The 26,318-nt window shown below is 54.6% G+C and overlaps 1 protein-coding gene across 3 annotated transcripts; it reads right to left on the minus strand.

Moving 5' to 3' along the window:
• Positions 1-139: 139 nt before the first annotated feature.
• On the minus strand, positions 140-24,724 carry NADK (NAD kinase). 3 transcript variants are annotated; one of them, XM_012498426.2, is made up of 12 exons: positions 24,482-24,724; positions 14,466-14,684; positions 10,917-11,000; positions 6,361-6,490; positions 5,668-5,776; positions 5,427-5,512; positions 4,264-4,366; positions 3,468-3,622; positions 3,215-3,314; positions 2,982-3,139; positions 2,488-2,570; positions 140-1,977 (listed from the first exon to the last, which is right to left on the minus strand). In XM_012498426.2, the coding sequence occupies exons 2-12, from the start codon at positions 14,642-14,644 to the stop codon at positions 1,821-1,823; spliced, it is 1,344 nt and encodes a 447-aa protein (XP_012353880.1). In that variant the 5' UTR covers positions 14,645-14,684; positions 24,482-24,724; the 3' UTR covers positions 140-1,820. The 3 variants fall into 3 exon arrangements, with proteins under 3 accessions (XP_012353880.1, XP_003279755.1, XP_030660991.1); XM_030805131.1 differs by lacking the exon at positions 24,482-24,724 and adding an exon at positions 22,907-23,099 and having other exon boundaries at positions 143-1,977; XM_003279707.4 differs by lacking the exons at positions 10,917-11,000; positions 14,466-14,684; positions 24,482-24,724 and adding an exon at positions 7,574-9,867.
• Between the last annotated feature and the right edge of the window lie 1,594 nt (positions 24,725-26,318).

Consider the following 26,318-nt stretch of genomic DNA (forward strand, 5'->3'; position numbering starts at 1 on the left):
CAGCCCCTTGGGGAGGATGCCCTGCCGGCCCCCCACTCGGTGGTTGGGCATTTTGGGGCTAGGATTTAATGGGGGTGACCCTGCCCGACCCCTCTATGTTGGTTACACGGCATCAGAAGAAAACTGTTATTAACCCAGCTTATTTTCTACAAGTCTTGTTTATTGAAAGGATCTGGAAATCGTAATAAGGCTTTCAATGACATTTAATAAATTTTCAAGAAATTAATATGAAACATTAAAATTTACTTCAAAAATCCAGTTTTCTAGATCATTCCCATCTCATGCCGCTTTAGAGCTCAGTTCACACCTTTTGTGTACAGATGAGCAGCTGGAATTCTGAACACTGCTGTCTTCCGGCCCTAACGCTGGGCGCTGGTCCCTCTCTCCTCCTAAGCTCACGGCTGGGCTTCCCCTGTGCCCAGGGTCATGGCGGACTTCAAGCCAGGCCCACTGCCCAGAATCACACTCTGAGTTTTTGGACGCTCACGTCCGCAGATGCTGAGGTGCCCAGACGAGGGTGAGCAGGGAGACACATGCCTCGGAGAACGTGCCCAGGCTGGGCCAGGCGGCTGTGGGAAGCTCCTCGTGGGCAGAGGAGAACGTCTTGTGCCTTCCTTTTCTATCAATCTCCAGCAGATGAGGGCGACTTCATGTGCAAAACTCAGAGAGCAGTTACTCAAAAACAGACACCCGGGCAGCAGTAACCAGGACACTAGGCTCCGACCACGGCCTCCACAAACCTGTGCCTGTGGAAGACGCAGGCCCAGGGGTACGCAGCACCCACATGCTCCACAGCTGCTGGTGCTGGGCAGGCTGGAGACTCACGGGAGAGGCAGGAGAATAATCAGCGTGTTGAGCCCCTCGCTGTGTTAGTGTCAAAAGTTCTCATTACAGTTGCAAAATAAAAGGGATCACGATCACTAGCCCCGGAAATCCCCGTCTCCCGGACCATCAAGATCGCAGTGAACAGAATGGTCCCCGAATGGTCCCTGAGGACAGCGTCTTGCAGAACACAAATGTAAACATTTAATGGCAGACGACTCCCTTCCCCTTGAAATCTTCACAAAAGTGTGTACAAGAAAGTATGTACATAAGCACTTCAGAAAGTTTAAAAGAATCTCTAAAAAGTATATACAGGATTTAAGCCACCTTCCTGGGAGCAGAAGCTACATGAGGAATGTGTGGGTCACTGGCGATGCCAGCCCCCTCCCGCTGAGGGTCCTAGACTCAGTGCTGGCCTCAAGCGGGGAGGGTGGATGGCAGGGGACGCATCCAACCCTCTCCAGAAACTGAGCAGAACAAAACCACCTTGCCAGCCACTGGCAAGACCATGCTTTCAACGGCGCCTCCGCCAGGGGTTTCCCTGCAGAAGTTTTAGGGGAAGAGGCACAGGCCAAGGGGAAAAGCATCGCAGCTCAAGGAAGGTTTTTGGCTGAGACATTTATTTTCAACACTGAAGGACAGGTCGAGTCATTCTGACTCCTCTGAATTTCAACCGACTGATTTGTGGAAAAATATCCTGGCATGGAAATTGTGGCAGCTGGCGGCTGCGCTCCAGGGACCCACCGGGGGTGTCAGCGGGACAGAAGCACTCCCAGCCCATTTCTCAGGCTTCTTTAGAAATGCAAAAAAAGTCAGACTTAAAATGTTAAAAAAACAGCTGATCTGGACAAAAGGCAGACCCAGGCTCTAACCCAGCTACAGGAAGGAAGTGGCTGTGCCATTGAGACAGGGGCGGTCACAGACACACACAGATTGGTCTGTCCCCAGAGGGCGCTTGGAGGGCAGCGGAAGGATTCGGGCCTGGACAGGGGCTCGACCTAGCCCTCCTCCTCCTCCTCCTCCTCCTCCTCGAAGTGGGCTTGCTTCTTCCGGACGTTCCAATGCAGGCACTGGGCGAGGCTCTCAAACCAGTCGCTCACGGGGTCCCGCACGCAGATGGAGGGGAGCGGGTAGCATGAGGTAGTGATGCTGATGCTGGGACAGGAGAGCAGCAGCCTGAGCCAGGGCTTCCAGAAAGGCCCACCCCCGGCCAAGAACCCTCCCTCCCTCCCTGGGAATGGCCGGGACTCTTTTCCTGAGGGGTTGGGCAGCCCCTCCCCGAGGCAGGCTTGAGGGGTGCTCCATGGGTGCTGGGATACAGCCACCCCAGGTCCTGGGGGGGACGGTGCAGGGAACTGACAAACTCTGCCCCAGGGCCCTCAGGGGTGAGGTCCCAGGAGGGCAGCCCTCATGCAGGGGCGGGCAGCAGTGCGAGGGGGGACGCCCTCAGGCCTCTGCTGGGGCCAGGCCTGCATGTGCCACCGTATGCGACCCGCTGCCCCCAGGACGGGTGCTCTGACTGTGACGCTCCAAGACCCAGGGACTCAGGCCCTGTGGTGCTCTAGGGGACAAGCTGTGTCTACAGGCCAACCCCAAGAGGGCAGGTGCTGCCTGGCCCAGGGAGGAGGTTGGCAGGCAGTGCCCAGCCCGGCATGCAGCCCATACCTGTCTCCATGGCGGATCTCTTGTCTCTTCCGTCCATCAAAGGACACCCATGCTGTGTTCCTTGCTTCAGGTGACAGCATGATCTGAGGGTCAAGCAGGGAGAGGTGTGGGCCCCCAGCTGTGGGGAGGACGCTTCTAGGCACCCACCCCAAGTGCTCGCCAGAGGCCGAAGGTTGGGCAGTTCTGACCCTGCCTTGCAGACAGTGGAGTGCACATCCTACAGGCACCGTCCCAGCTCAGCACCGCCAGAGACCAACAATGGCGGGAAGCCCCTCAGACCCGGGCCCTGGGCACCTTGACGGACAGATCTCGGGCACCAGCAAGGGAGGGCTTGCATCTGAGGGGGCACGGGACGGCCCTGGGACGGCCCTAGGATGGCAAGGCCGCGTCTGAGGCTGGAGCCAGCATGGCAGAGCCGGGTGCTAGGTCCCGGCTTTGTGTTGCACGGGGTCAAATGACTCACAAACCGGAAAAGGAGCGTCGTTGGCTCTGACCTTCAGCTCGACCCCTGCGGGGACCACGATGGGCCGGAAGGACAGCGAGTGGGGGCAGATGGGCGTGATCATGATGGCCGGCACGTTGGGGTGGATCATGGAGGCCCCGGCCGCGGCCGCATACGCCGTGCTGCCCGTCGGGGTGGACACGATCACTCCTGACAGGGACAGGCGCAGGCGTCACTCCCGCCCGAGGGACGCTCAGGGCCCCAGGACAGCGCCGCGGGCCTTACCGTCGCCCTGCACCGTGGTGATAAGGTGTCCGTCCAGGTAGACGTCCACGTTGGACAGGTAGGAGGAGGGGCCTCTGTCAATCACCACCTCATTCAGGACCTGGAAGGGCGACAGCATTGCACACTCAGGGCGGGGGGTGCCACACAGCTTGCAGATACCCGTCTCACCCAGCTGGGCTCTCTGGAAGGTCCTCACCCCTGGGACCTAAGTCCCCCCACCCTGGGCCCCTGAGGCTGAGGCGCCTCCACTCACCTGGTACTGCATGGCCTGCTTCCCGACATCCATGTCCAGGCCCGCAGCCCGTGAGCCGTTCTCACCCAGCCCGTTGTGCACGGCCGTCTTCTTCTCCCGGAGCTCCTTCACCACCCTGACCTTCAGCCGGCTCCGGAGAACAACAGCTGCGTTCCCTGAGGTCGGGCGGGAGTCAGAGGGCATGCATCAGGGAGGCCAGCGGGGTCGGGGGCCCTTTCTTCTCCCAAGTTGACACTTCTGTGCCTTTTTCTTTTTATTTTGAGATGCAGTCTCGCTCTGTCACCCAGGCTGGAATGCAGTGGTGCGATCTCGGCTCACTGCAACCTCTGCCTCCCAGGTTCAAGTGATTCTCCTGCCTCAGCCTCCCAAGTAGCTGGAACTACGGGCGTCCACCACCACACCCAGCTAATTTTGTATTTTTAGTAGAGACGGGGTTTCACTGTTTTGGCCAGGATGGTCTCATCTCTTGACCTCGTGATCCGCCCGCCTCAGCCTCCCACAGTGCTGGGATTACAGGCATGAGCCACTGTGCCCGGCCGACACTTCTGTGCCTTCTGAGAGTGAGAATCAGCTCACTTCTGCCCAACACACATGGCAGCTTCAACCTGTGATCTGCTGAAACTTCTCAGTGTTAGTAAAAAAGGTTTGAACCACTCAAGATTTAGAAATCCCTGAATCTAGAAACCTTTAAACGTTGCTCCATGCATCATTAAATAAAAATAAACCCCCCACAACCACGCGAGACAACAGCGCCATGATCAGAGCTGCTTGTGGGCTCCAGAACATTCCAACTCACCCTCTATCACCTGAGTAACTTGGGACTGAAAGTTCTCAAAGCTGAATGGGGTCAGGAAGCCCAGGGAGCCCAGGTGGAAGGCCATGACCGGAGGGACGCTGCCCTGTGAGCCGACGGAGAGGCCATTCAGCGCCCACGCCGTGCACCCCTGCACCACCCGGCTTTCCACCGGCACCTTGGGAGGGACCCAGCTCTGTGGGGACAGCACCCCTGACCCTCTGCAGGAGGGACTGGCCATGTGGGCAAGCAGAGGGGGACGTCTCAGGCCAGGGTGGGCCGGGCCACCAGGGCCAAGGTGGGTGTGGGGAGCTGGTGAGAAACAAAGGTGGCAGGGCTGAGCAGCCCCCTGGGCACAGAGGGCTAGGAGAGCTGGCAAGGGTGGGTGGGAGGCAGCTTCAGGGTCAGAGCCCCCCTGGGCATGGCAGGGGAGCCAGCTGGGGTTGGGGGGGAATGGGAGGCAGCCTCGGGGTCAGAGCCCCCCGGACACGGAGGGTGGGGGAGCCAGCGGGGGTGGGTGTGCGGCAGCTTCGGGGTCAGAGCCTCACGCCCCACAGGTGCTAATGGGGAGATGAGGAGAAAAGCAGGGCGGGCTGCGGCCATTTCTGGTGTCACCAACATGCAGCGGGCCAAGGGCAGAGCCAGGGTCCCCCACACAGCGTGGCCCTACAGCCCCAGGGGAGAGCTGTGCTGCCGAGAAACCAGGAAGAGGAGCTCAAGGGAGGCCCAGAGGGGATGGGCCAGTAGGCGAGGTTGTTTCCCAGGACCCACCACCCTGCGCCACTCCCTCCTGTCCCAGGCGGGCTCTGGCCACCCCCAGCCGTAGCACTGTGTCCACACTGCCCTTGGCCCCACCATTGCGCCCCACCGGGCTGCCACCATGGGCCTCAGTGCTGGCCGCTCTAGGTGATTGCTCTCGTATAAAGGGGTGAAAAGCAATGGAAGCCGCGCTCGCTAGCCCTTCGTTACGCAGCACCTAGATTGCGAGCCCCTCGTTACGCGGCACCTAGACCGCGACCCCTCGTTACGCGGCACCTAGACCGCGAGCCCTCGTTACGCGGCACCTAGACCGCGACCCCTCGTTACGCGGCACCTAGACCGTGACCCCTCGTTACGCGGCACCTAGACTAGAACCTGGTGCATGTCTGGAAATGTCAGTGCTTCACCTGGAAAAGTGAGGAAGCGTACAGCAGCGTCCCGTCTCCCCCCAGGCAGATGATGAAGTCTATCTGATTGGAAATGTCATCATAATCTAGGGAACACAAAGCAAAACCAAGAAGAGGCTGTCACACCGTGGCCTGTGGCGCAGTGCGCAGACACCAATGATGAGGGCAACAGTGCCAGAAGCTTCCAATGGGGCGGGGAACTGTGCTGGAGAAACCAAAGACAGAGCTGCTGACAGCCCACCTTCTCGAAAGGTACAGAATTTCTTCTTCACTGCCCCAAAGCTTTCATCGCTGGCGATGGCAGGGTCTTCTAGCACTTTCTTTTCCACATACACGATCATATTGTTCTCCTGGAAGCAAAGTGCCAACCTGCTCATTCCACCTGCAGATCCCACCCTCCTGCTCAGAGGTTCCCGACTCACGGGCACTGTAATCAGAGACCTGGTATCGTGGCCTGCATGCCCGCCCCTCCCACGCTCACGCTGAAACTTCATCGCCAACGCACCAGGATGAAGAAGCGGGACCTTTAAGAGATGACTGGGTGGAGGGGGCTCCCTCTCAGGAATTGACTAAGGCTGTTATTTCGGGAGTGGCTTTCCTGGCTCTTGTGTGCCGCAACCCCCACGCCTGCTCTTCTGCAGAGAAGACATGGCAGGAAGGCCCACGCCAGATGCGGCCCCTTGATCTGGGACTTCCCGGCCTCCAGGGCCACGAGCCCATCCAGCTCATTGTTGGTCACCCAGTCTGGTGCTTGTCATGGCAGCACACACAAACCCAGACACCTGGGCAGATCCCCACTCAGTCCCCAGTTCCAGACAAGCAGCCATTCCCCAGCACTTGAGGTGGTTCCCGTGGTCTCACAAGGCGGTGATGTGGACGGAGGCCCCCCCAACTCCACGTGCACCCCAGGCCCCCTTCCCCCTGCCCCGCGTGCCTCCATGAGGTGCGTGCAGAGCTCCTTGAACGGCTGCAGTAGGCTGGCATCTCTCATCTTCTTGATGACAAGGACACTCTTCGGAGACTTGTTCCACGTCAGCCGCTGGCTCGCGGGGTCCTGAATGTGCCTGTAGGGGAGGAGAAAAGAGTTCACACCAGCTGCGATCTCCCGCTTGTGGAAAAGGTGTATGACTTAGAAAATAAAAAAAAATCTTTAAAAAGGTGTTTTCACCTTCAGGGAAACGTGCTCGGTGGCCACGGTCAGGGCCGAGGGTTGCAGCGGCACCCCCAGCCACCTGGTGCCAGAGGCCTGGCCACAGAGACAAAGTCAGGGGTCAGTAGGGTCTGGAATGACCACCTCTCACCTGCTTGGCCCATCATACGCAGGCTCAGGCCCACAACCCCCACCCGGGCACCACGCTGATCCAACTGCACACACCGCAGCCCTTCACAGCCCCCAGCCACCTGCCTGCCTGGCTCCTCAGTGACGCTGGTGGGGCAGAAATGACCACGGAAGCCTATGGCTGGGCCACTCTTTGCTTGGTGCCCTCCTCAGGCCCCCACGAAAACCCAAACCAGCTGACGTGGTGACTCTGTCCCTAGGATCCCCTGCACACGGTTTCTGGCCCCACGTGAGCCCAGGACCCCTCAAGGACCCGCTTCCCGCCCTGCACACAGCTCACTACCTCCCTGCATGAACGGACTTCAACCTCACTCACTCTCACAGTAAACATCACAGGTTTAAAAGTCTGTGGCAGCCCTGACATAGCCACCTGCGCTTTGCTGGCTCCGACCCCGACCACTGTGCCCGGTGTTTCTCCACAGGCAGGGCCCGCCCCGGTGGGATTCCCATTACCACGTTAGTCACAGAAAACATCCCAACCCAGAACCGGGAACACACACCACAGAGCCTGCTCCTGTTCCCAGAAGCCAAGGGAGGGCACGGCGGGGCTGGCCACCGTGGTCAGCACTCACCACCTGTCCTCAGCCCCACAGGGCAAGTTCTTATACCACTGTGCCAGCCAGCTAGTTCCAAGTTGCCCAATCGAGAAAGCTGCTGCCTGCTATGCCTCTTCCCAGCAGTGACTTCTCTGGGAGTGTGACCGTCCCACTAACAGCCCCCAGAACCATAACACAGACGCCGATGGCAGCCACAGGGCCACAGACCTCAGCCCATCGCTCGTGACCTTCGGAAGCTGGTCAGCACTCACCCTGCGCAGGCATTACTGGGAGGCGTGGGGTCACTCATGCCATCCCCTATGAGCTCAGCACCTGCTGGGTCACACACGTGGCTCGCGAGGGGGCCCCTGCCTGCTGGGAGCTGGCCGGTGTGTCCACAGCATCCAGGCCACGCTTGGCGAACACGCGGCCGCCCCATTGGTATGGTCCCGACTGTGCGCCCACACTAGAAGCCTAAGCTCTTCATACTCAAAACTCAAAGCAAAACACAATTGTGATGCAACTTGGTAAAGCTGTTGTAAAAGCAACTAAGTCAAAACAGCTTCCGACACTTAAAAAATCCAACAAAACAAAACAGTTTCCTCATTCGTCACATGGTCCTCCTGCCTAATCCCTACTGAAAAAAAGTCCTCAGTTCAGCAGCAAAGAGGCCACACTTCAGCTCCCTGCTCCTAACTGAGCTGGGCAGGACCAAGCCCTCGGTTCCCGTGGCCTCAGACCTGGCCAAGTACCCAGCCTCCAGCCTTGCCCCAGCACTGCGCCAGCCACCGCTCAGGCCTGCGGAACCGGCTGGGCCCCAGGGAAGGCACCCTCAGGCCACAGTCAGGTGGAAGGGCGTTCCCTCCCAGCCCGCTGTGTCACTCTGCTTGGCTCCGGCCCAAGGGCGTGCAGGTGGCTCACAGTCCTCTGACCTGGTCAGCCAGCAAAGCCCCCGCTCTGCACATGGCTCCCCCTGCTCTCCTTCCCACAGTCACCACTGACCCAGTGGGCCGGCCTGCACCCATTCCAGCCCTGAGGCTCAGCTGAGCCTAGCCAGAGCCACTAGCAGCAGCGTCATGCACGGGCCCAGGCACCCACCACTCTGCGTGACCACAAACCAGCCCTTCCTGGGTCACCTGCAAAGCAGGACACCAGCCCTTGCAGGCACACACGGCTGTGGGCATTGCATGGAGAGGGCAGGGGGTGGCATGAAGCCAGCATGACCACAGCCTGGCCTGCCTGGCCAGCTCCAACCGAGACTGTCTCACACATGGGTGGCCACACACACTGTGACACGCGGGCACTCACGTACCACCACAACACAGGCCCACCAGTTCCCTGGACAACAAAACAGGAAGCGAGTGCCCTCCTCGCCAGCCCCCCACAGGGTCTTGCTCTGGACTATCAGGGAAGACACAAGTTCGGATGCATGGGAAGCCCTGCCCCTCCACCGCGGGGATGGGAAGCGGGAGGTTATGATCCCAGAGACACAGAGCCCAGAGGGGGCATGCTCCCATGAGGGGGCCAAGAAAGCTGCATGCCCCTCAAGGCTTCCCCACAAACCCACCGCTTCCTCCTGCGGGGCTGTCTGACCTCAGGCAGCTCAGGGACCACTGAGTACGCCCTGATCTGAGGGCTGAGGCAGAACATGCACCTGTCCGGTGACCCCGCCCTGGCCCGAGTGACTGATGGCTGGTGAAGGCAGAGGCTGAGAGGCGAGTGACAAAGGAGCGGTTCTGCCAGGACCAGGAAGTGCAAGGAGGGCACAACGCAGCGGGGGAGAGTACCGGTGGGGTGCCAGGGACACAGCAAGCACAGGACGGCAGGACAGAGCCACGGCGGGGCCGGGAGGGCAGTGGAGCGCTCTGGGTCACCCACGTGGCTGCTGTGCAGGGAAGGGATGGTGAGGCCGCGGCGAGCGATCAGGAGTCCACACAGTGGAGGGCAGCCGGACAATAGGGGAGCTGCTTGTATATTTTGGGATCAAAGTGACAGAATCTGCAGATGGACTGGATAAGGGAAAGCAAACAGGGGTCAGGCCCCCCAGCCTCAGGCATTTGGCAGCAGTGACAGGTCACAGACACTCCAGGAACCAGTGGCATTCAAAGGGCTGGGCCTCAAAAGCACAAGTGCGAGTCACTTCCATCCTAAGGGGCTCCCTCAGCGTCTGGAGCGGCAAGGCCAACGCCCGTCCTGCCTGGGACGCACACTGCCGCATCCCTGCTGTGCGCCCCCAGCCTTCACGGCACCGGTGCCTGTCAGCAAAGGGCCATGCAGTGGCCACCCCCGTACCACACAGCCGCATTGCACTTTCTGGTCAACAGTGCCCCAGCAGCCCTCGCACTGGAGCACTCAGCCCTTCCGCATGGTCCTCCCTTGCAGAAAGCAAAGCGTCCGCGACTCTGTGAAGGAGGAGGCCCTGAAGAGAGCCCGTTCTGCACAGAGGCCTGAGAGCTGAGGCATCAGTCCCAGAAGCAAAGGCTTCTCTGGGGAAGAGGCGATAAGGACGTCTACCAGGTGCAGAATACGACTCTCAGGGCTGGCTGGGTGCTCACTTTTTTCTTTGGAGACAGTCTTGCTCTGTTGCCCAGGCTGGAATGCACTTTGCATAATCACAGCTCCCTGCAACCTCAACCTCCCAGGTTCAGGTGATCCTCCCACCCCAGCCTCCTCAGCAACTGGGACTACAGGTGTGTGCAACCATGCCTACTAATTTTTGTATTTTTCTTTTTTTGAATCTGAGTCTTGCTCTGTCGCCCAGGCTAGAGTGCAATGGTGCGATCTTCGGCTCACTGCAACCTCCGCCTCCCGGGTTCACGCAGTTCTCTGTCTCAGCCTCCCAAGTAGCTGGGATTATAGGCACCCGCCACCATGCTTGGCTAATTTTTGTACTTTTAGTAGAGATGGGGTTTCACCATACTGGCCAGGCTGGTCTTGAACTCCTGACCTTGTGATCCACCCACCTTGGCCTCCCAAAGTGCTGGGATTACAGGTGTGAGCCACCGCGCCTGGCCAATTTTTGTATTTTTTGTAGGGATGGGCTTTCACCATGTTGCCCGGGCTGGTCTCAAACTCCTGGGCCCAAGTGATCTGCTTGCTTTGGGCTCCCACGGTGCTGGGACTGCAGGTGTCAGCCACCACGCCCAACCCGGATTATAATTCTTTACACATAAAGCACAGCTATCAGATCCATCACTGTTGTGTTTTTCCCTTAAGACACTATGACGGGCCTCCAGGCAGAATGTGTTGACAAACTGAACCATCAAATAGCAAACGCAACCCACCCCAGAGCTCTCACTCCCTCTTAAAGAAACAAAAAGGCATCCCTGAGGATCTCATGTGGAAGCCGCCGCGCCCACAGGCTGTGACTCGGTCTCCAGGCCCCGGCTCGCCTGCCGTCCACTTTCTCAAAGTCACTGGAAAAGCCACGGCTGGGGAGCCCCCGCTCGGATGCGTGCACTCAGGGGGTTCAGGGAATACGCCCATGTGGCTTTTTGTTTAAATGATCTAAAACGTACTTCTCACGTGAAGTGCTAGAATCTTCCTCAACACCGCGATCCCACAACTCCACACACATCCCGAGGACTCCCCCATCCCATGGCCCCCGGCACTCACATGATGGTCTGGGGGTTCTGCAGCACGCAGGCCTTTGGTCCAAAAGTGGTCACCGGGCATGGCCCATGGAGAGAGCGTGTCCTCCTGTGGGGAGAGGGCAGTGTCAGAGCCGCCAGGGCCTGAAACCAGACATGCAGTGACAGACACAGATATAGAGGAGGTTACACGCTGAGGCATACATGCAATTTGAAAGATGCCAACTCCATCTGCCCAGCAGCCTGCACAACAGCCCTTGGAAGGTTCTGCCCAGGTCCATGGCTGCACTGGAGCGGCACCTGTGAGGAGCACGCATGCCCACGCGCCCCTCAGATCATGACCCAAGCCGGGGAGAGCTACAGCCCAAACAAGGAAAATGCCAGGGCCAGGGCCAGCCTGGGATCAGAATTCCTCAGTGTCTCCCCAGGACCCCTCTCTAGATCTGCATTTGGGACTCAAAACCTTAGACAACATCTCATCTCTAAATCACCTAGATTAAAATTCTAGCACAAATGTTCACTCTGAACTCATGTCAATAAAAAAGATGTAGGCTGGGCGCAGTGGCTCACACTTGTAATCTCAGCACTTTGGGAGGCCAAGGCGGGCGGATCATGTGAGGTCAGGAGTTTGAGACCAGCCTGGCCAACATGGTGAAACCCCCACCCTTACTAAAAAAAGAAAAATTAGCTGGGCGTGGTGGCGTGTGCCTGCAGTCTGAGCTACTCAGGAGGCTGAGGCAGGAGAACTGCTTGAACCCAGGAGGTGGTGGTTGCAGTGAGCCGAGATAGAGCCACTGCACTCCAGCCTGGGTGAAAAAAGTGAAACTGTCTCAGAATGAATGAATGAATGAATAAAAGACGCTGGATGAACAGTTCAACAACTTTTCTAGTGATTTAAACATGACCAGGTCACAGTTAAATCACCCAGCCAGGGGCTGTGGCAGCCGCATGTGTCCTGGGGAGAATGCTGTCAGGACCCCTGCTCTCATCAGGGTCCAGCGCTGAGGCTGCCCTTGTCCTGGGTGCCCAGGAGCCTCCCAGTCCCTTCACACACTCAGAAAACTTGCAGACAGCCGGCCAAGCAATGGCCCAACAAAATCCTCAAGTCCCAACACAGAAGCACGGCTTTCTGCTGCCTCGCAGGGCCAGACAACCCCAGGAGAGCCGTGGTGCCCTAAGGGCTGCTCCACAGGTGACACAGGCGTGGCCATCAGTGGCCATGGACTTGTTTACCTCGGCCTTTTAAAAATTGTTATGTACAGGCCGGGCGCGGTGACTCACGCCTGTAATCCCAGCACTTTGGGAGGCCAAGGCCGGTGGATCACGAGGCAGGAGATCGAGACCGACCATCCTGGCCAACACAGTAAAACCCTGTCTCTACATAAAAATACAAAAAATTAGCCGGGCATGGTGGCTCACGCCTGTAATCCCAGCACTTTGGGAGGCTGAGGTGGGCGGATCACCTCAAGTCAGGAGTTCGAGACCAGCCTGGCCAACATGGTAAAACTCCATCTCTACTAAAAATACAAAAATTAGCCAGGCATGGTGACACATGCCTGTAATCCCAGCTACTCAGGAGGCTGAGGCAGGAGAATCACTTGAACTCAGGAGGCAGAGCTTGCAGTGAGCCTAGATCACACCAGTGCACTCCAGCCTGGGCGACAGGGCAAGACTCCATATCAAAAAAAAAAAAAAGGAAGTACATTACAAAAGAACTTTACTTAAGAACTGAAAAGACTATTGCGGAAAACTATGTTTCTCAAAGTGGGTGTTGGGATTTAATGTTTCCTCCCAAGGACAGGCTGTGCTTGGACGTATTGGCTACCTCCTCCCCGACCTGACCCTGAAGGTGCCTGTCACTCACTATGGAGACAACCTCTGACCTAGGGCTGCTGTCATCAGGTTCAGAATGAAACACAAATGGTGCGTTATGCCAAAGAACCCACAGGAAAAAAAAAAAAAAACCCAAAGCAATTCTGTTCGTGCAGTCACTGCGCTGGGGTGGCCTGGAGGTACAGGACAACGACCCCCACTGACAACGAGGCATCCGAGGAAAGCTGAGTGGTGACGCGGTGCCTGTGGGGCGAAGGCAGCCACCAGCCTCATAGCCTCCTGGCTCAGGCAGTGACTTTGTAGACAGAAAATGTAGGAGTAGCCTGTTTCTCCACTGCTGCCACCAAGTCAGAGGCGCTGTAGGCTCTCCCATCTCACTGTGTAAGACAACATGCTTTCTAAGACTATTTTCACCAAAAAGCCCCCCTTGCATTTGATAGTTATGATCCTTGTGTTAGGCAGCGCTGGCTCTGGCAAGCTTCCACCTAAAACTCACCACATTTACTGTTACCAGAACCGAGAGCAACATCCCCAGGCACCATCACAGCTGTGCTTGTACGGCTACCATCATGCAAAGCCCGGGGCACTGTTGCTCAAGCAGCATTGTGCAAGGGTGAGCGCTGTGGGCACTCTTGGCACAGGAGGGAGCCACTTGCCCAACATGTGAGAGGGCTGGGCCCGCCCAAGGCCACACTCATGACTCTGGCTCCACCAGCCCTGCGTCACCGTGCAGAACCCCCCAGCCTTCGCCTCTCAAAACAAGCAGAGCCAAGAGGGATGTCCCCTCACACCCCAGTGACTTCTGTAGAGCAAATGTTTCCAGGCCGGGCGCAGTGGCTCGCACCTGTAATCCCAGCACTTTGGGAGGCTGAGATGGGCAGATCACCTGACGTCAGGAGTTCAAGAACAGCCTGGCCAACATGGTGAAACCCCGTCTCTACAAAAATACAAAAATTAGCTGGGCATGGTGGTGCATGCCTGTAATCCCAGCTTCTTGGGAGGATGAGGCAAGAGAATCGCTTGAACCCAGGAGGCGGAGGTTGCAGTGAGCCAAGATTGCGCCACTGCACTCCAGCTTGGGGGACAGAGCGAGACTCCGTCTCAAAAAAAAAGTTTCCTCGGCCAGGCGCGGTGGCTCAAGCCTGTAATCCCAGCACTTCGGGAGGCCGAGGCAGGTGGATCACGAGGTCAGGAGATCAAGACCATCCTGGCTAACACGGTGAAACCCCGTCTCTACTCAAAATATAAAATATTAGCCGGGCGTGTTGGCGGACACCTGTAGTCCCAGCTACTCGGGAGGCTGAGGCAGGATAATGGCGTGAACCCGGGAGGTGGAGCTTGCAGTGAGCCGAGATCGCATCACTGCACTCCAGCCTGGGGACAGAGCGAGACTCCGTCTCAAAAAAAAAAAAAAAAAAAAAAGTTTCCTCTCTAAGTTTGCTTCAGTCTAACATCAAGGGTCAGCGTGGGCGCCAGTTAGATGGTTCTGTGCTGATACAGACAGATAAAGAAACACGATGGCACCCTGCGCCTGTGCTGGCACCTGGGAATGTGCGCCAGGCAGGTGCCCACAGGCCAGGATCCCCCTTCAAGGGCACAGCTTCACCTGGGCAAGGACCCAGCCTCACCTTCTGGATGCATCGACACAGAGTACTCAGGAGAATTCTTCATAATCGTTTTAAGAAAGAGTATTATGAAATCAGATGAGAAAAAAAAGAGGAACCATCCCTCCTGGTTGTACCTGAACTCCTTGGTGCTCCCCAGGGCGGGCGAGGCAGACAGGCTGCGAGACTTGGCCCGGCCCCGGATAGGGTGGTTGTAACTCCACGTCTCGTCGCCGTGGCAGGCCGAGCAGCAGTACGCAGCCGCGTCTGGACTCAATTCCTTATTCATGGTCATTTTTTCTTGTTCCATTTCCATTGTCAGGAAATGAGAACTTCGGTCAGAAAAACACTGATGCCTTAATTTAATAAAATAAATAATGTAAATAAAGTAAATAAATATGTATGAAACAATAATAATTTACACATATATATGTTCCATTTCATCAAGGGGAAAAAATGGCTGAAGTCCAATTTACCAAAGTACTTTGCAAATAGACTGTTTCCATCCAAAGATATTTAAGAACTACTCCAGGTTTTTGGCTGGGTGCCGTGGCTCATACCTGCAATCCCAGCACTTTGGGAGGTGGAGGCAGGCAGATCACCTGAGGCCAGGAGTTCGAAACCAGCCTAGCCTGACCAATATGGTGAAATCCCGTCTCTACTAAAAATACAAAAATTAGCTGTGGTGGGTGCCTGTAGTCCTAGCTACTCGGTAGGCTGAGGCAGGAGAATCGCTTGAACCCGGGAGGTGGAGGCTGCAGTAAGTCGAGATCATGCCATTGCACTCCAGCCTGGGCGACTAGAGTGAAACTTCATCTCAAAGTTTTTTTTGTAAAGTAATATTAACAAAAAAAATTGTTTTAAAAAAGAACAAAATAGAAAGTCACACTGTGTGGCCAGGTGTGGTGGCTCCTGCCTGTAATCCCAGCACTTTGGGAGGCTGGAGAGAGAGGATCAGTTGAGGCCAGGGGTTCAAGACCACTCTGAACTCTTCTCTACCGAAAAAAAAAATTAGCCGGGCATGGTAGCCCATGAGCGAGACCCTATCTTGAGAAAAGAAAGACTCTGGCCAGGTGCGGTGGCTCACACCTGTAATCCCAGCACTTTGGGAAACCGAGGCGGGTGGATCATTTGAGGTCAGGAATTTTAGACCAGCCTGACCAACAGGGTGAAACCCTGTCTCTACTAAAAATACAAAAAAATGGCCGGGAGCAGTGGCTCTCGCCTGTAATCCCAGCACTCAAAAAAAAAAAAAAAAAAAAAAAAAAAAAAAAAAAAAAAAAAAAAAAAAAAAAAAAAAAAAAAAAAAACCAAAACAAAAACAAAAAAATTAGCCTGGAGTGGTGGTGGGCACCTGTAATTCCAGCTACGCAGGAGGCTGAGGAAGGAGAACGGGAGAATTGCTTGAACCCATGAGGCGGAGGGTGCAGTGAGCTGAGGTCGCACCACTCATTCCAGCCTGGGTGACAGAGTGAGACTCTGCCTCAATAAAAAGAAAAAAGAAAAAAAGAAAAAAAACCATGAAAAATTCAATGAAAACCAGAACCTACAAAAACATGTCTGGCGTAACTACTCCTACTGAGGACTATGCTAGAGGCCACAGCCAGTGCGATAACATAAGAAAAAAATAAAAGGTACAGTGACAGAAAAGGTTTGGCATAGAATGTAGGTCTGTTAAACAAAATAAGAAAAGGAACAAGTGAAGTTGTACTTGCAGATGGCATCACATTTCTATGCAGAAAAACAAATAAGTGAGTTTATCAGCAAGGTTTCAGAAGGCAAATTCAATACACAAAAATCAATTGTATTTCTATATACTAGCAATAGACAACAGGAAATTGAGACCATCCTGGCTAACATAGTGAAACTGTGTCTCTACTAAAAATACAAAAAATTAGCCGGGCATGGTGGCAGTGCCTGTAGTCCCAGCTACTCAGGAGGCTGAGGCAGGAGAATGGCGTGAACCCGGGAGGTGGAGCTTGCAGTGAGCAGAGATGGCGCCACTGCACCCCAGCCTAGGTGACAGAGCAAGACTCTGTCTCAAAATAATAACAACAATATAATTTATGGCTGGGTGCAGTGGCTCACGCCTGTAATCCCAACACTTTGGGAGGCCGAGGTGGGTGGATCACCTGAGGTCAGGAGTTTGTACCTAGCCTGACCAACATGGTGAAACCCTGTCTCTACTAAATATAAAAAATTAGGCAGGCATGGTGGCGCATGCCTGTAACTCCAGCTATTTGGGAGGCTGAGGCAGGAGAATCGCTTGAACCTGAGAGGTGGATGCTGCAGTAAGCCGAGACTGCATTGCAGCCTTGGTAACAAGAGTGAAATTTCGTCTTAAAAAAATAAATAAATAAATAAATAAATATATGATCTATGATAGCATTAAAAACATAAAATATGTGGGGATATATTTGGCAAAAGACATATCAGAACTGCACACTGAAAACTACAATATATTGCTGACAGAGATGAAAGGAAACCTAAATAAATGGAGAGACACCATGTTCATGGATTGGAGGACTCAATATTGAGATCTTAGTTCTCATCAAATTGATCTGCAAATGTTACCCAAACACAACCATTAAAATCCAAGCAGCCTTCTCTACAGGGAAGGACAAGCTGATAAAATTCACATGAAAATGTAAAGTATCTAGACCAGCTGAAAAAACTGAACAAGAACAAACATGGAGGGCTAAGTTCATGACTTGTTGAAAAACTACGGGAACCAGACAGTGTGGCAGCATCAAGACGGACATACACATCAAGGAAACAGGACGGCCAGCCCAAAGGTAGACACCACAGACCCTCACACACATGCGGTCTGTGAATTTTTGACAGGTGCTGAGGTGACTCAACATGAGGATAATCTTTTCACCCAATAGTTCTGAACAACTGGACAGCCACGTCTAAAAGAATGAAGCCCAACCACTTCTTCATACTACATACAAATATTAACTCAAAATGGATTATACACCTAAATGTGAGGACTAAAACTACAAAACTTTTTAGAAGAAAGTGTTGGAAATTTTATTTTTTTCTGTCTTTTTGTGAGACAGGATCTCCCACTGTTGCCCAGGCTGGAGTACAGTGGTGTGATCTCAGCTCACTGCAGCCTCAACCTCCCAGGCTCAAGCAATCCTCCCACTTCAGCCTCCCAAGTAGCTGGGATTACAGGCATGCACCACCACACCTGGATAATTTTTTTTTTTCTTGGTGGAGATGGGGTCTCCCTATGTTGCACAGGCTAGTTTCAAACTCCTGGTCTCAAGTGATCCTCCCACCTTGGCCTTCCAGAGTATTGGGATTACAGGCATGAGCCACCACACCCAGCTGGAAAAAGTCTTAGTGGTGATTAACATCTTTTATACTTAATGGAACCCTGATTTTTGTTTTTTTTTTTTTTCTGTTTTAGGCAGGGTCTTACTCTGTACCCAGGCTGGAGTACAGTGGTGCAATCATGGCTCACTGTAGCCTCTACCTACTGTGCTCAATCTTCCCACCTCAGCCTCCTGAGTACCTGGGACTACAAGCATGCACCACCATGCCTGACTAATTTTTGTATTTTTTTGTAGAGATGAGGTTTTGCCATGTTGCCCAGGCTGACCTCGAACTCCTGGGCTCAAGCAATCTCTCTGCCTCAGCATCATAAAGTGATTGGATTACAGGCGTGAGCCACTGTGCCTAGCCAAAACACTGTTAAGAAAATTAAAATGCAGTTGGGTGTGGTGGCTCATGCCTGTAATCCCAGCACTTTGGGAGGCTGAGGCAGGAGGATTGCTTGAGTTCAGGAGTTCAAGACCAGTTCTGTGTCTTGCTAGTGGTGGTGGTTATATAATTAATTTATGAGGTAACACTGAACAGAGCCATACACACATACACACATGTAGAACTGGTGAAACCTGAATAAGGTCCATAGTTTAGTTAGCAGTATTTCAATTCCCTGGTTTTGATATTGTACTATGGAGGTATATGGAGGTGTAAGATGTTAACACAAGAGCCGGACACGGTGGCTCATGCCTGTAATCCCAGCACTTTCGGAGGCCGAGGCGGGCGGATCACCTGAGGTCGGGAGTTTGAGACCAACCTGACCAACATGCGGAAACCCTGTCTCTACTAAAAATACAAAAAATCAGCCCGGTGTGGTGGCGCATGCCTGTAATCCCAGCTACTCGGGAGGCTGAGGCAGGAGAATCACTTGAACCTGGGAGGGGGAGGTTGCGGTGAGCTGAGATCATGCCACTGCACTCCAGCCTGGGCAACAAGAGCCAAACTCCGTCTCAAAAAAAAAAAAAAAAAAAAAAAAAGATGTTAACACAGAGGGAGCTGGTGAAGGGCACAGGGGTCTCTCTGTACTATTTTTACAACTTCCTATGAATTAGTTTATGATTATTTCCTTTTTTTTCCCCAGACGAAGTCTCGCTCTTGTCCCCTAGGCTGGAGTGCAATGGCGCAATCTCAGCTCACTGCAACATCTGCCTCCAGGGTTCAAGCAATTCTCCTGATATATATATATATATATATACACACACACACACACACACACACACACACATACACACACGTATTTAACAAGCATCTCCAATACCACAACCAGTGTATTTTTTTTTTTTTTTTTGAGATGGAGCTTCACTGATGTTGTCCAGGCTGGAGTGCAGTTGCGTGATCTCGGCTCACCGCAAACTCTGCTTCCCAGGTTCAAGTGATTCTCCAGTGGCGTGATCTCGGCTCACCGCAAACTCTGCTTCCCAGGTTCAAGTGATTCTCCTGCCTCAGCCTCCCAGGTAGCTGGGACTACAGGTGTGTGCCACCACTCCCAGCTAATTTTATATTTTTAGTGGAGACCTGCCTCTTAATTCTCCAACATGGAGGGGTTTCTCCATGTTGGTCAGGCTGGTCTCAAACTCCCGACCTCAGATGATCTGCCTGCCTTGGCCTCCCAAAGTGCTGGGATTACAGGCGTGAGCCACTGCGCCCGGCCACCAGTGTATTTTTTGACAACGGCGAGAATCAGGACTGACATTTGTTTGTTTGGTATGTTAACTGTTTTAAAAGGACACACAATGCTAGTTGCACCAAAGTGCATTCAAATTCCTCACAGCATGAATCTAATTTTAAAAAACCTTTGTAGGGCGGGCACAGCGGCTCAGGACTGTAATCCCAGCATTTTGGGAGGCAGAGGCGGGCGGATCACGAGATCAGCAGTTCAACACCAGCCTGGCCAAGATGGTGAAACTCCGGCTCTACTAAAAATACAAAAAAATTAGCCAGGCGCGGTGGCAGGCGCCTGTCATCCCAGCTACTCAGGAGGCTGAGGCAGGAGAATCGCTTGAACCCAGGCGGCAGAGGTTGCAGCGAGCTGAGATCACGCCACTGCCCTCCAGCCTGGGCGACAGAGTGAGACTCTGCCTCAAAAAAAAAAAAAAAAAAAAAAAGAAAAGAAATTAAAACTTCTGTATTAGGAAGTTTTATTAGAAAAAAGTACTAGAGCACAATAAGAAAATATAACGAACTTATACAAAATAGCAAGGAAAACATTAAGATGCCAATAAATAAATGTACAAAGAACATGAACAAAAGTCACACACACACAAATACAAACATAATATACATGAGTTCGTTCCCATGTAAGAACTCAATCAATATTTGTTGAAACACTAAATGAAAAAGGAAAATTTATTTAGTGACAGAAATGGGGAAACATTCAACCTCAACCCTGAGTGGGAAAAAGCTCACTGCCCACTAAATTACCCATCTCATCTCACCCCGGTAAATAATGCCCAGTGCTGGCATGCACACTGGCAGTATACAAACTGAGAAAGACTTTCTGGAAAGTGCTACAGCCATGTGACCACAGGGCTTGACCCTGTGATCTCATTAAACCTAAGCAGATTACAGGTCTGAAGGGGGCCTTCTTTAGATGTGGCTCCACCTACTCAGGGGCAGAAGAAGAAAACAGGGGTCTGGGCAGTTCTGAATGGTAAGGCCAGGCATCACCCCACCTCTTCAGTTGCACAAAGTGTGCGTGGCATCCTCACATCCCACCTGGCTCAATTTCGCTTTTTCTCTGAACACTTTTCACCATCTGTCTGAAGCACACACACACATTTTATTCACTTCCCCATTCCCATGCATTAATGCTAGGACCTTTGCAATTGTGGGCCAGGAAAGATTGCAAATGATAAGCCACCAGCACAGAGAGTAGAAATGAAATCCTGGGGTTATAAGCTAAAGCATTACTGACATCCACTTGTCCAGAACGGCTGAAGCTGGGCAGTGACTGTCAACAGGTATATACCACCTTCCTGCCATGACACAGCCTTCCCCCAAGTGCTGGGCTTGTGTGCTCAACACTCCCTCTTGCTGTCATCCTACCACACCTGCAGACTGGAGGTAATCCAGATGCAGGGCCGTCAACTCCCACAAACACCCACCTGCCTCTTAATTCTCCAAGTGAGACCTACATTTCCTCAAGCGTGAAGCGCAATAAAATCAACTATTGTTTTCTGTTTTCATCACAAGCGCCACTTTCCCCCTATTTGTTCACCGCCTCCACTCCACAAGAACTGCTCTTGACTTGGCCAACTTTCTGGGACACCCTCACTATAAGCATTTATGAATCAAACAGGTTTTTGTGCTAGCCTGGAAATCTAACTGCTTACAGCAGTTGTTTCAAGAAGAAAACGCTGTTTTGGAACCAAACAGCGGGCTGCCAACTGAAGCAACATAAACCCACCTCCGAGTTCAAATAAAACAAACAAAAAGACTGGTCAAAGTGAGGCAAGACGCGGTGGCTCACACCTGTAATCCCAGCACTTTGGGAAGCCGAGGTGGGCTGATCATGAGGTCAGGAGTTCGAGACCAGCCTGGCCACCACAGTGAAACCCCGTCTCTACTAAAAATACAAAAATTAGCTGGGCGTGGTGGTGGGCGCCTGTAATCCCAGCTACTCGGGAGGCTGATGCAGGAAAATCGCTTGAACCAGGAGGCGGAGGTTGCAGTGAGCCGAGATTGTGCCACTGCACTCCAGCCTGGGCAACAAAGCTAGACTCCGTCTCAAAAAAAAAAAAAAAAAAAAAAAAAAAGACTGGTCAAAGTGGCTCACGTCTGTAAGATCAGCACTTTGGGAAGTGGAGGCAGGAGGATCTCTTGAGGCCAGGAGGTTGAGACCAGCCTGGATAACACAGTGAGACTCTATCTCTACAAAAAATTTTACAAATCAGCTAGGTGTGGTGGTGCAGACCTGTAATCTCAGCTACTCAGGAGGCTGAGGTGGGAGGATCAATTGAGCCCAGGAATTTGAGGTTACAGTGAGCTATAATCATGCCACTATAAACACGCCTGGGGGGACAGAGTGAGGCCCTGTTTCTAACACACACACACACATACACACAGAAACATCTCGAGGGGACACCTCCAAATGATGAAGCTATTTTGTTGGGTACTGCGGTGGCACCTGTGATTCCTCAAGTAGCTTGGAACCAGCGTGCTAACGCCATGAAGTGGCTGCAAAAGTCCCAGTGAAGTCACACTGCTGAGAACAAACAGGCCTTACAGAGAAGTTCCAAGGGGACAGGAAATTTCCAGAGGCTTGAGAGGACAATGTTCAGGGGAATAAGTACTTGAAGGGAATTATCTAACAAGATGTTAAAGTAACTTACTTCTTAGACAAGATGACATAAGAAGGAAAAAAAACTTATTAAGGCAAATATGTCAGTTTCAGGCCAACTAAGGAGGTCAGAGAGACATGGAACACAAGAAGAGTTTTGAAATGTATTCCCATCAAGAGCCAAGAATAATGAACTTTTGAATGTAAAACTTAGTGTGTTCCAAAACAAGAAAGGAAAAATAACTTGTTACTCGGAATCGAAGCCAAAAGGAATCTCATTGCTTGGGGAGGAGGGATGGGAGGGTACGGGTGGTCCTTGGCCTGGGAAGGAAAACTCCACCAGGCCTTCGGAGCTGGGCACGCCCTGTTCCCACAATTAAGAAAGAAAACGACGACCTAGAGCTCAAGGCTGGTGCTGACATCTGGGCTACTGGATGGCAGCCGCCTGTAGGAACATCACCATAGACTATTGGAATTTTCTGGCAAGTACTGGACACTAAATCAAAGATGTGTTTTTAGAGAATTCCATGCCAATACTGCTGTATAGAATCCTTTATTCACACTTTCCCACTAGGTTTGGGCCCCTCTAAGCTTTCACGAGTCAAAGACCCCTCCTGCTTGCTGAAACCACCCACGGAAGGCGGATACCGAGGACCTGGCCGCCCACGCAGCGGCGACTGACAAGCGCGGTCCGGGCTGGACGGCCCCACCTTCCCCGCCCGGGAGAGCCAGGCCGGACAGCGGCCTCCCTCAGACCCGTCCCCAAGGCCGAGCCTTGCCCTGGGCCGTCCTGGCGCCCCGTTCGGGACGGAGCGGCGGCCCGTCAGCACTTCCACGGCTTCCTCCGCAGGCTGGATGGGCAGGGCCGGCCTGGTGTCTCCCCGCCTGGCCGCGCGCTCGCGGGCAGCGATGACCTCAGGCTGCGGGCGACACCGGGCGGACGGCAGGCCGGGGCTGCTCACTCACCGTTCGCTGCCGCGGGCGCCTGCGGGAGCGTCTACATGCCGGACCGAGCCCGCAGGCCCCGCCGCCGCCAGCTGTCGCTACCTGGCCCTTGGCGGCCTGGCCGCCCGTTGCCCCATGGCCGCCAGGACTCCGGCGCCGGCGCCGCCGAGCAGCAATGCGCCGCGCCCGCCCAGTGCGCAGGCGCACCCGCCACGCATGCGCCCTGCCGCGCCGCCGCGCACGTGGGCCGTCCCGCGGGTCTGCCCGGTCCCACTGGCGCGCAGGCGGGAGGCGGCAGGCGTGGCGGGAAACAGGCGGGCGGTGGGGAAGAGGGGCGAACCGCGGTGGAGAGCGGTGGCCAGGGAGTGGAGGCGGGCAGCGGGTACAGGGGCGGGCGTCCGCGACTCGGGTAGGCAGGGGTCGGCGCCCCGAGGAGGGCGGCCCTCGGCTCCCGTCCCCACTCACCTGCCGCGTCTAGAGGGTGCCTCCGGGTCCGCCCGCCACGTCTGTGCCTAGGCACCCCCGACCTTGTGGCCCCCGCCTGGCGTCCCGCCCCCAACTCACCGCCACTGCGGGCGGGACCTCCTGGACCACGTGGGCCGGCTCAGGGGAGTGCAGGCGCCCCGCAGGAGCTGGCCCCGCCCGCCGCCGCTTCCCTAATTACCAGGCTGTGACACGGTGTGGGCCGAGGCGGATTTGGGAACCGAAACTTAGAGCAGCTGCGGCAGCGCTGGGCTCCCTCGGGGCTGTCTGTCGGGGCTGGGAGGGCGGCCCTGCGCCTGGGGGAACCGCGCTCGGCCTCACTCCCACCTCTAGCGGCCAGGTGCGCCTTGCACGCCCACGAACGGCCTCAGGGGTCTACGCTTCCCAAGGCTGGCAATGGAGGGAGGACCTGGTGGCCTGGGGCACCTCGAGGGGGACCAGGGAGCGGTGTTTTGCGCACCCCAAAGGCTGGAGGACTCTGGGAGTTGGGGGAGGCGGCCAAAGCCACAGGAGCGGACTTTGTAGTGTTTGTTGGAACTGCGGGCCCCACCCAGCGCGCAGTTACTGAACTGGTGGCTGCTCATCAGCGCCTTCAGGCCTCAAATATCCCAACAATGTGCCCTGTACCCAGTTCTCAGCTCTCGGGTCACTGTCAGGTAAACTGGCAATGCACGACCAGCTGCTCTAACCTGCTGGCCCCCCAAGTGCCAGACATTGTTTTGTTTTTCTGAGATAGGGTCTCATTCCTTTCCTCAGGCCGGAGTCCAGTGGCGGGCGCACGGCTCACTGCAGCCTTGACCTCTCAGGTGCAAGCGATCCTCCCACCTCAGCTTCCCTAGTAGTTGGGACTACAGGTAGATCCACACTCGGCTACTTCATATATATATAATTTTTTTTTTTCAGAGATGAGGTTTTGCCATTTTGCCCAGGCTGGGTCTCAAACTTCACCCGCCTCGGCCTCCCAAAGTACTAGGATTATAGGCGTAAGCCACTGCACCTGGCCCAGCTATTGTTTTCTGAGGTTCAGTCCCTGTTTATACTTCCTGTGTGATCACCTGGCCCAGGGTCGGTGTGGACCTGAGTCCTCTGCAGCCCTTCCCCACACCCGCATACCTGCTCTCTGGTTAGGACTCCTGGGACTTGAATCCAGAGACCCGGAACACGGCCTGGCCGAGTCTTCCCGGAAAACACAGCTCTTCTGTCCAGGACCACAGTGAAGTACAGGGCACCAAGGGCGACTGCAAAGGGAAGCAAGGATCATGGGAACTTGGGGGATTTCTTAAGCTCTGTAACTTCTCCCGGGGTTATTTTGCAAACCCAACTGTTTCGAAGTGCCCACCAGCCACACCCACAGAAGCGGCCTTGAGCTGCCCAGTTCTTTTTCTTTGGCAGGGGGAGGGGGGGATAAGATCATTAACATAATAATGCTTGAGCTGAGTTTTTGGATATGATCATTAGCATAATAATGCTTGATCTAGATGGCGCACACACAAGCCAGGCACTGAGCCAGGCCTCAGTAGAATCTTCTAGAGTGGAGGCAGTCACCCGCTTCTGCAGAGGCATCCAGTGACTATCGTGGGCCCCAGGTCACACAGCAGGTGCCCTTCGCGTGTCCCGCTGTGTAGGGAGCTCCAGCAGCTGCCTCGTCTGTGGCATGGAAACCCTTTGTCTACCCTGGGCCTGGGCACTGCCTGCAGGAGAGCTTCCCTGTTTCAGAGATGAGAAAACAAAACCAGGGCTGTGGTTTCCTTCAGCTGACAGGTTGTGCAATTTCTCAGGGCAGGCCCCAGATATGACCCTGAAGATTCAGGGGCCAAGATCTCACACCCACACCTCACCCCAGGCCTAACCAGCAATAACTAAGGCCAAAGCTGGGAAGGCCCCTTAGGGCACCCAGAATGGTCCTAGAGGCAGTTTCGCTTGGGCTAAGACCAAAGGGAAGAGATGTCCCCACAGCAGGAACAGAAGGGTCCAAGGCTGTCATAGGGGCTTCTGCCAGATGGTGCACAGGAAGAGGGTCTGCCTCCAAAGGATTGGGGGTCAGGAAAGGCCCCCTCCTGCCTGACCAGGCCCCGGGGATGGGGCAGCAGTGGGTGGCATCCCCTGCCCTGACCTTCCTCAGCCCCAGGGCTGCCATTGCTCAAGGCGGCAGTGGACTCTTCACATAATTTCGCATTGTTTTTTGTATTCTTTAAGGATGGCTGGCCAGGCGCTGTGGCTCACGCTTGTAATCCCAGCACTTTGGGAGGCCGAGGCGGGTGGATCACGAGGTCAGGAGATCGAGACCATGGTGAAACCCCGTCTCTACTAAAAATACAAAAAAAATTAGCCGGGCGTGGTGGTGGGCGCCTGTAGTCCCAGCTACTCGGAGAGGCTGAGGCAGGAGAGTGGCGTGAACCCAGGAGGTGGAGCTTGCAGTGAGCCGAGATTGCGCCACTGCACTCCAGCCTGGGTGACAGAGCGAGACTCTGTCTCAAAAAAAAAAAAAAGGATGGCTCCCATGTCGTTTACTTCAGAACCCCCAAAACCTGGACCCATCCTCTTCTGGGGGCCAGCAGGGATGGGGAGGGTGGAGGGAGAAGGGGGAATGGAGGCCATGAGGGATGGAGCAGGATGGGCTGCACTGGGGTACAGGTTGCTCCTGGGGAGGCTGAGGAGAGAGGGAAGTTGACTTCAGGTGGCCTGGCTCCAGTAAACTGGGTGAATGAAGTCTACCCAGAACCCACAAGGGTAAGTGGCCGGGAGCCTGGGGAAAGGGTGACTGGGAGGGACTGAGGCTCCCAGTGAAGGACATCAGTGTGGCAGGCTATCTGGTCATCTCATCCAGCCTCCAGCCAGCATCTGGCACAGGCTCTGCCCAGGCTGAAAGCCAGGATAGGGGCGTCTGCAGGGGCCAGTGTCTGGATCTGCTCACATGACAGTCTCCTGTTTGGCTTGGCTTGGGGCGAGG

The sequence above is a fragment of the Nomascus leucogenys genome, chromosome 24, assembly GCF_006542625.1.
Source record: "Nomascus leucogenys isolate Asia chromosome 24, Asia_NLE_v1, whole genome shotgun sequence".
NCBI lineage: Eukaryota > Metazoa > Chordata > Mammalia > Primates > Hylobatidae > Nomascus > Nomascus leucogenys.

Bases quoted from the DNA above. Each gene is read 5' to 3' on its own strand.
- NADK (XM_012498426.2), bottom strand. From the start codon at position 14,644: ATGGAAATGGAACAAGAAAAAATGACCATGAATAAGGAATTGAGTCCA. The intron at 6,491-10,916 runs GTGAGTGCCGGG...CCTCCCCTACAG, and splicing joins CAGAACCCCCAGACCATCAT to GCACATTCAGGACCCCGCGA. The intron at 4,367-5,426 runs GTGAAGCACTGA...GTCGGCTCACAG, and splicing joins ACGCTTCCTCACTTTTCCAG to GGCAGCGTCCCTCCGGTCAT.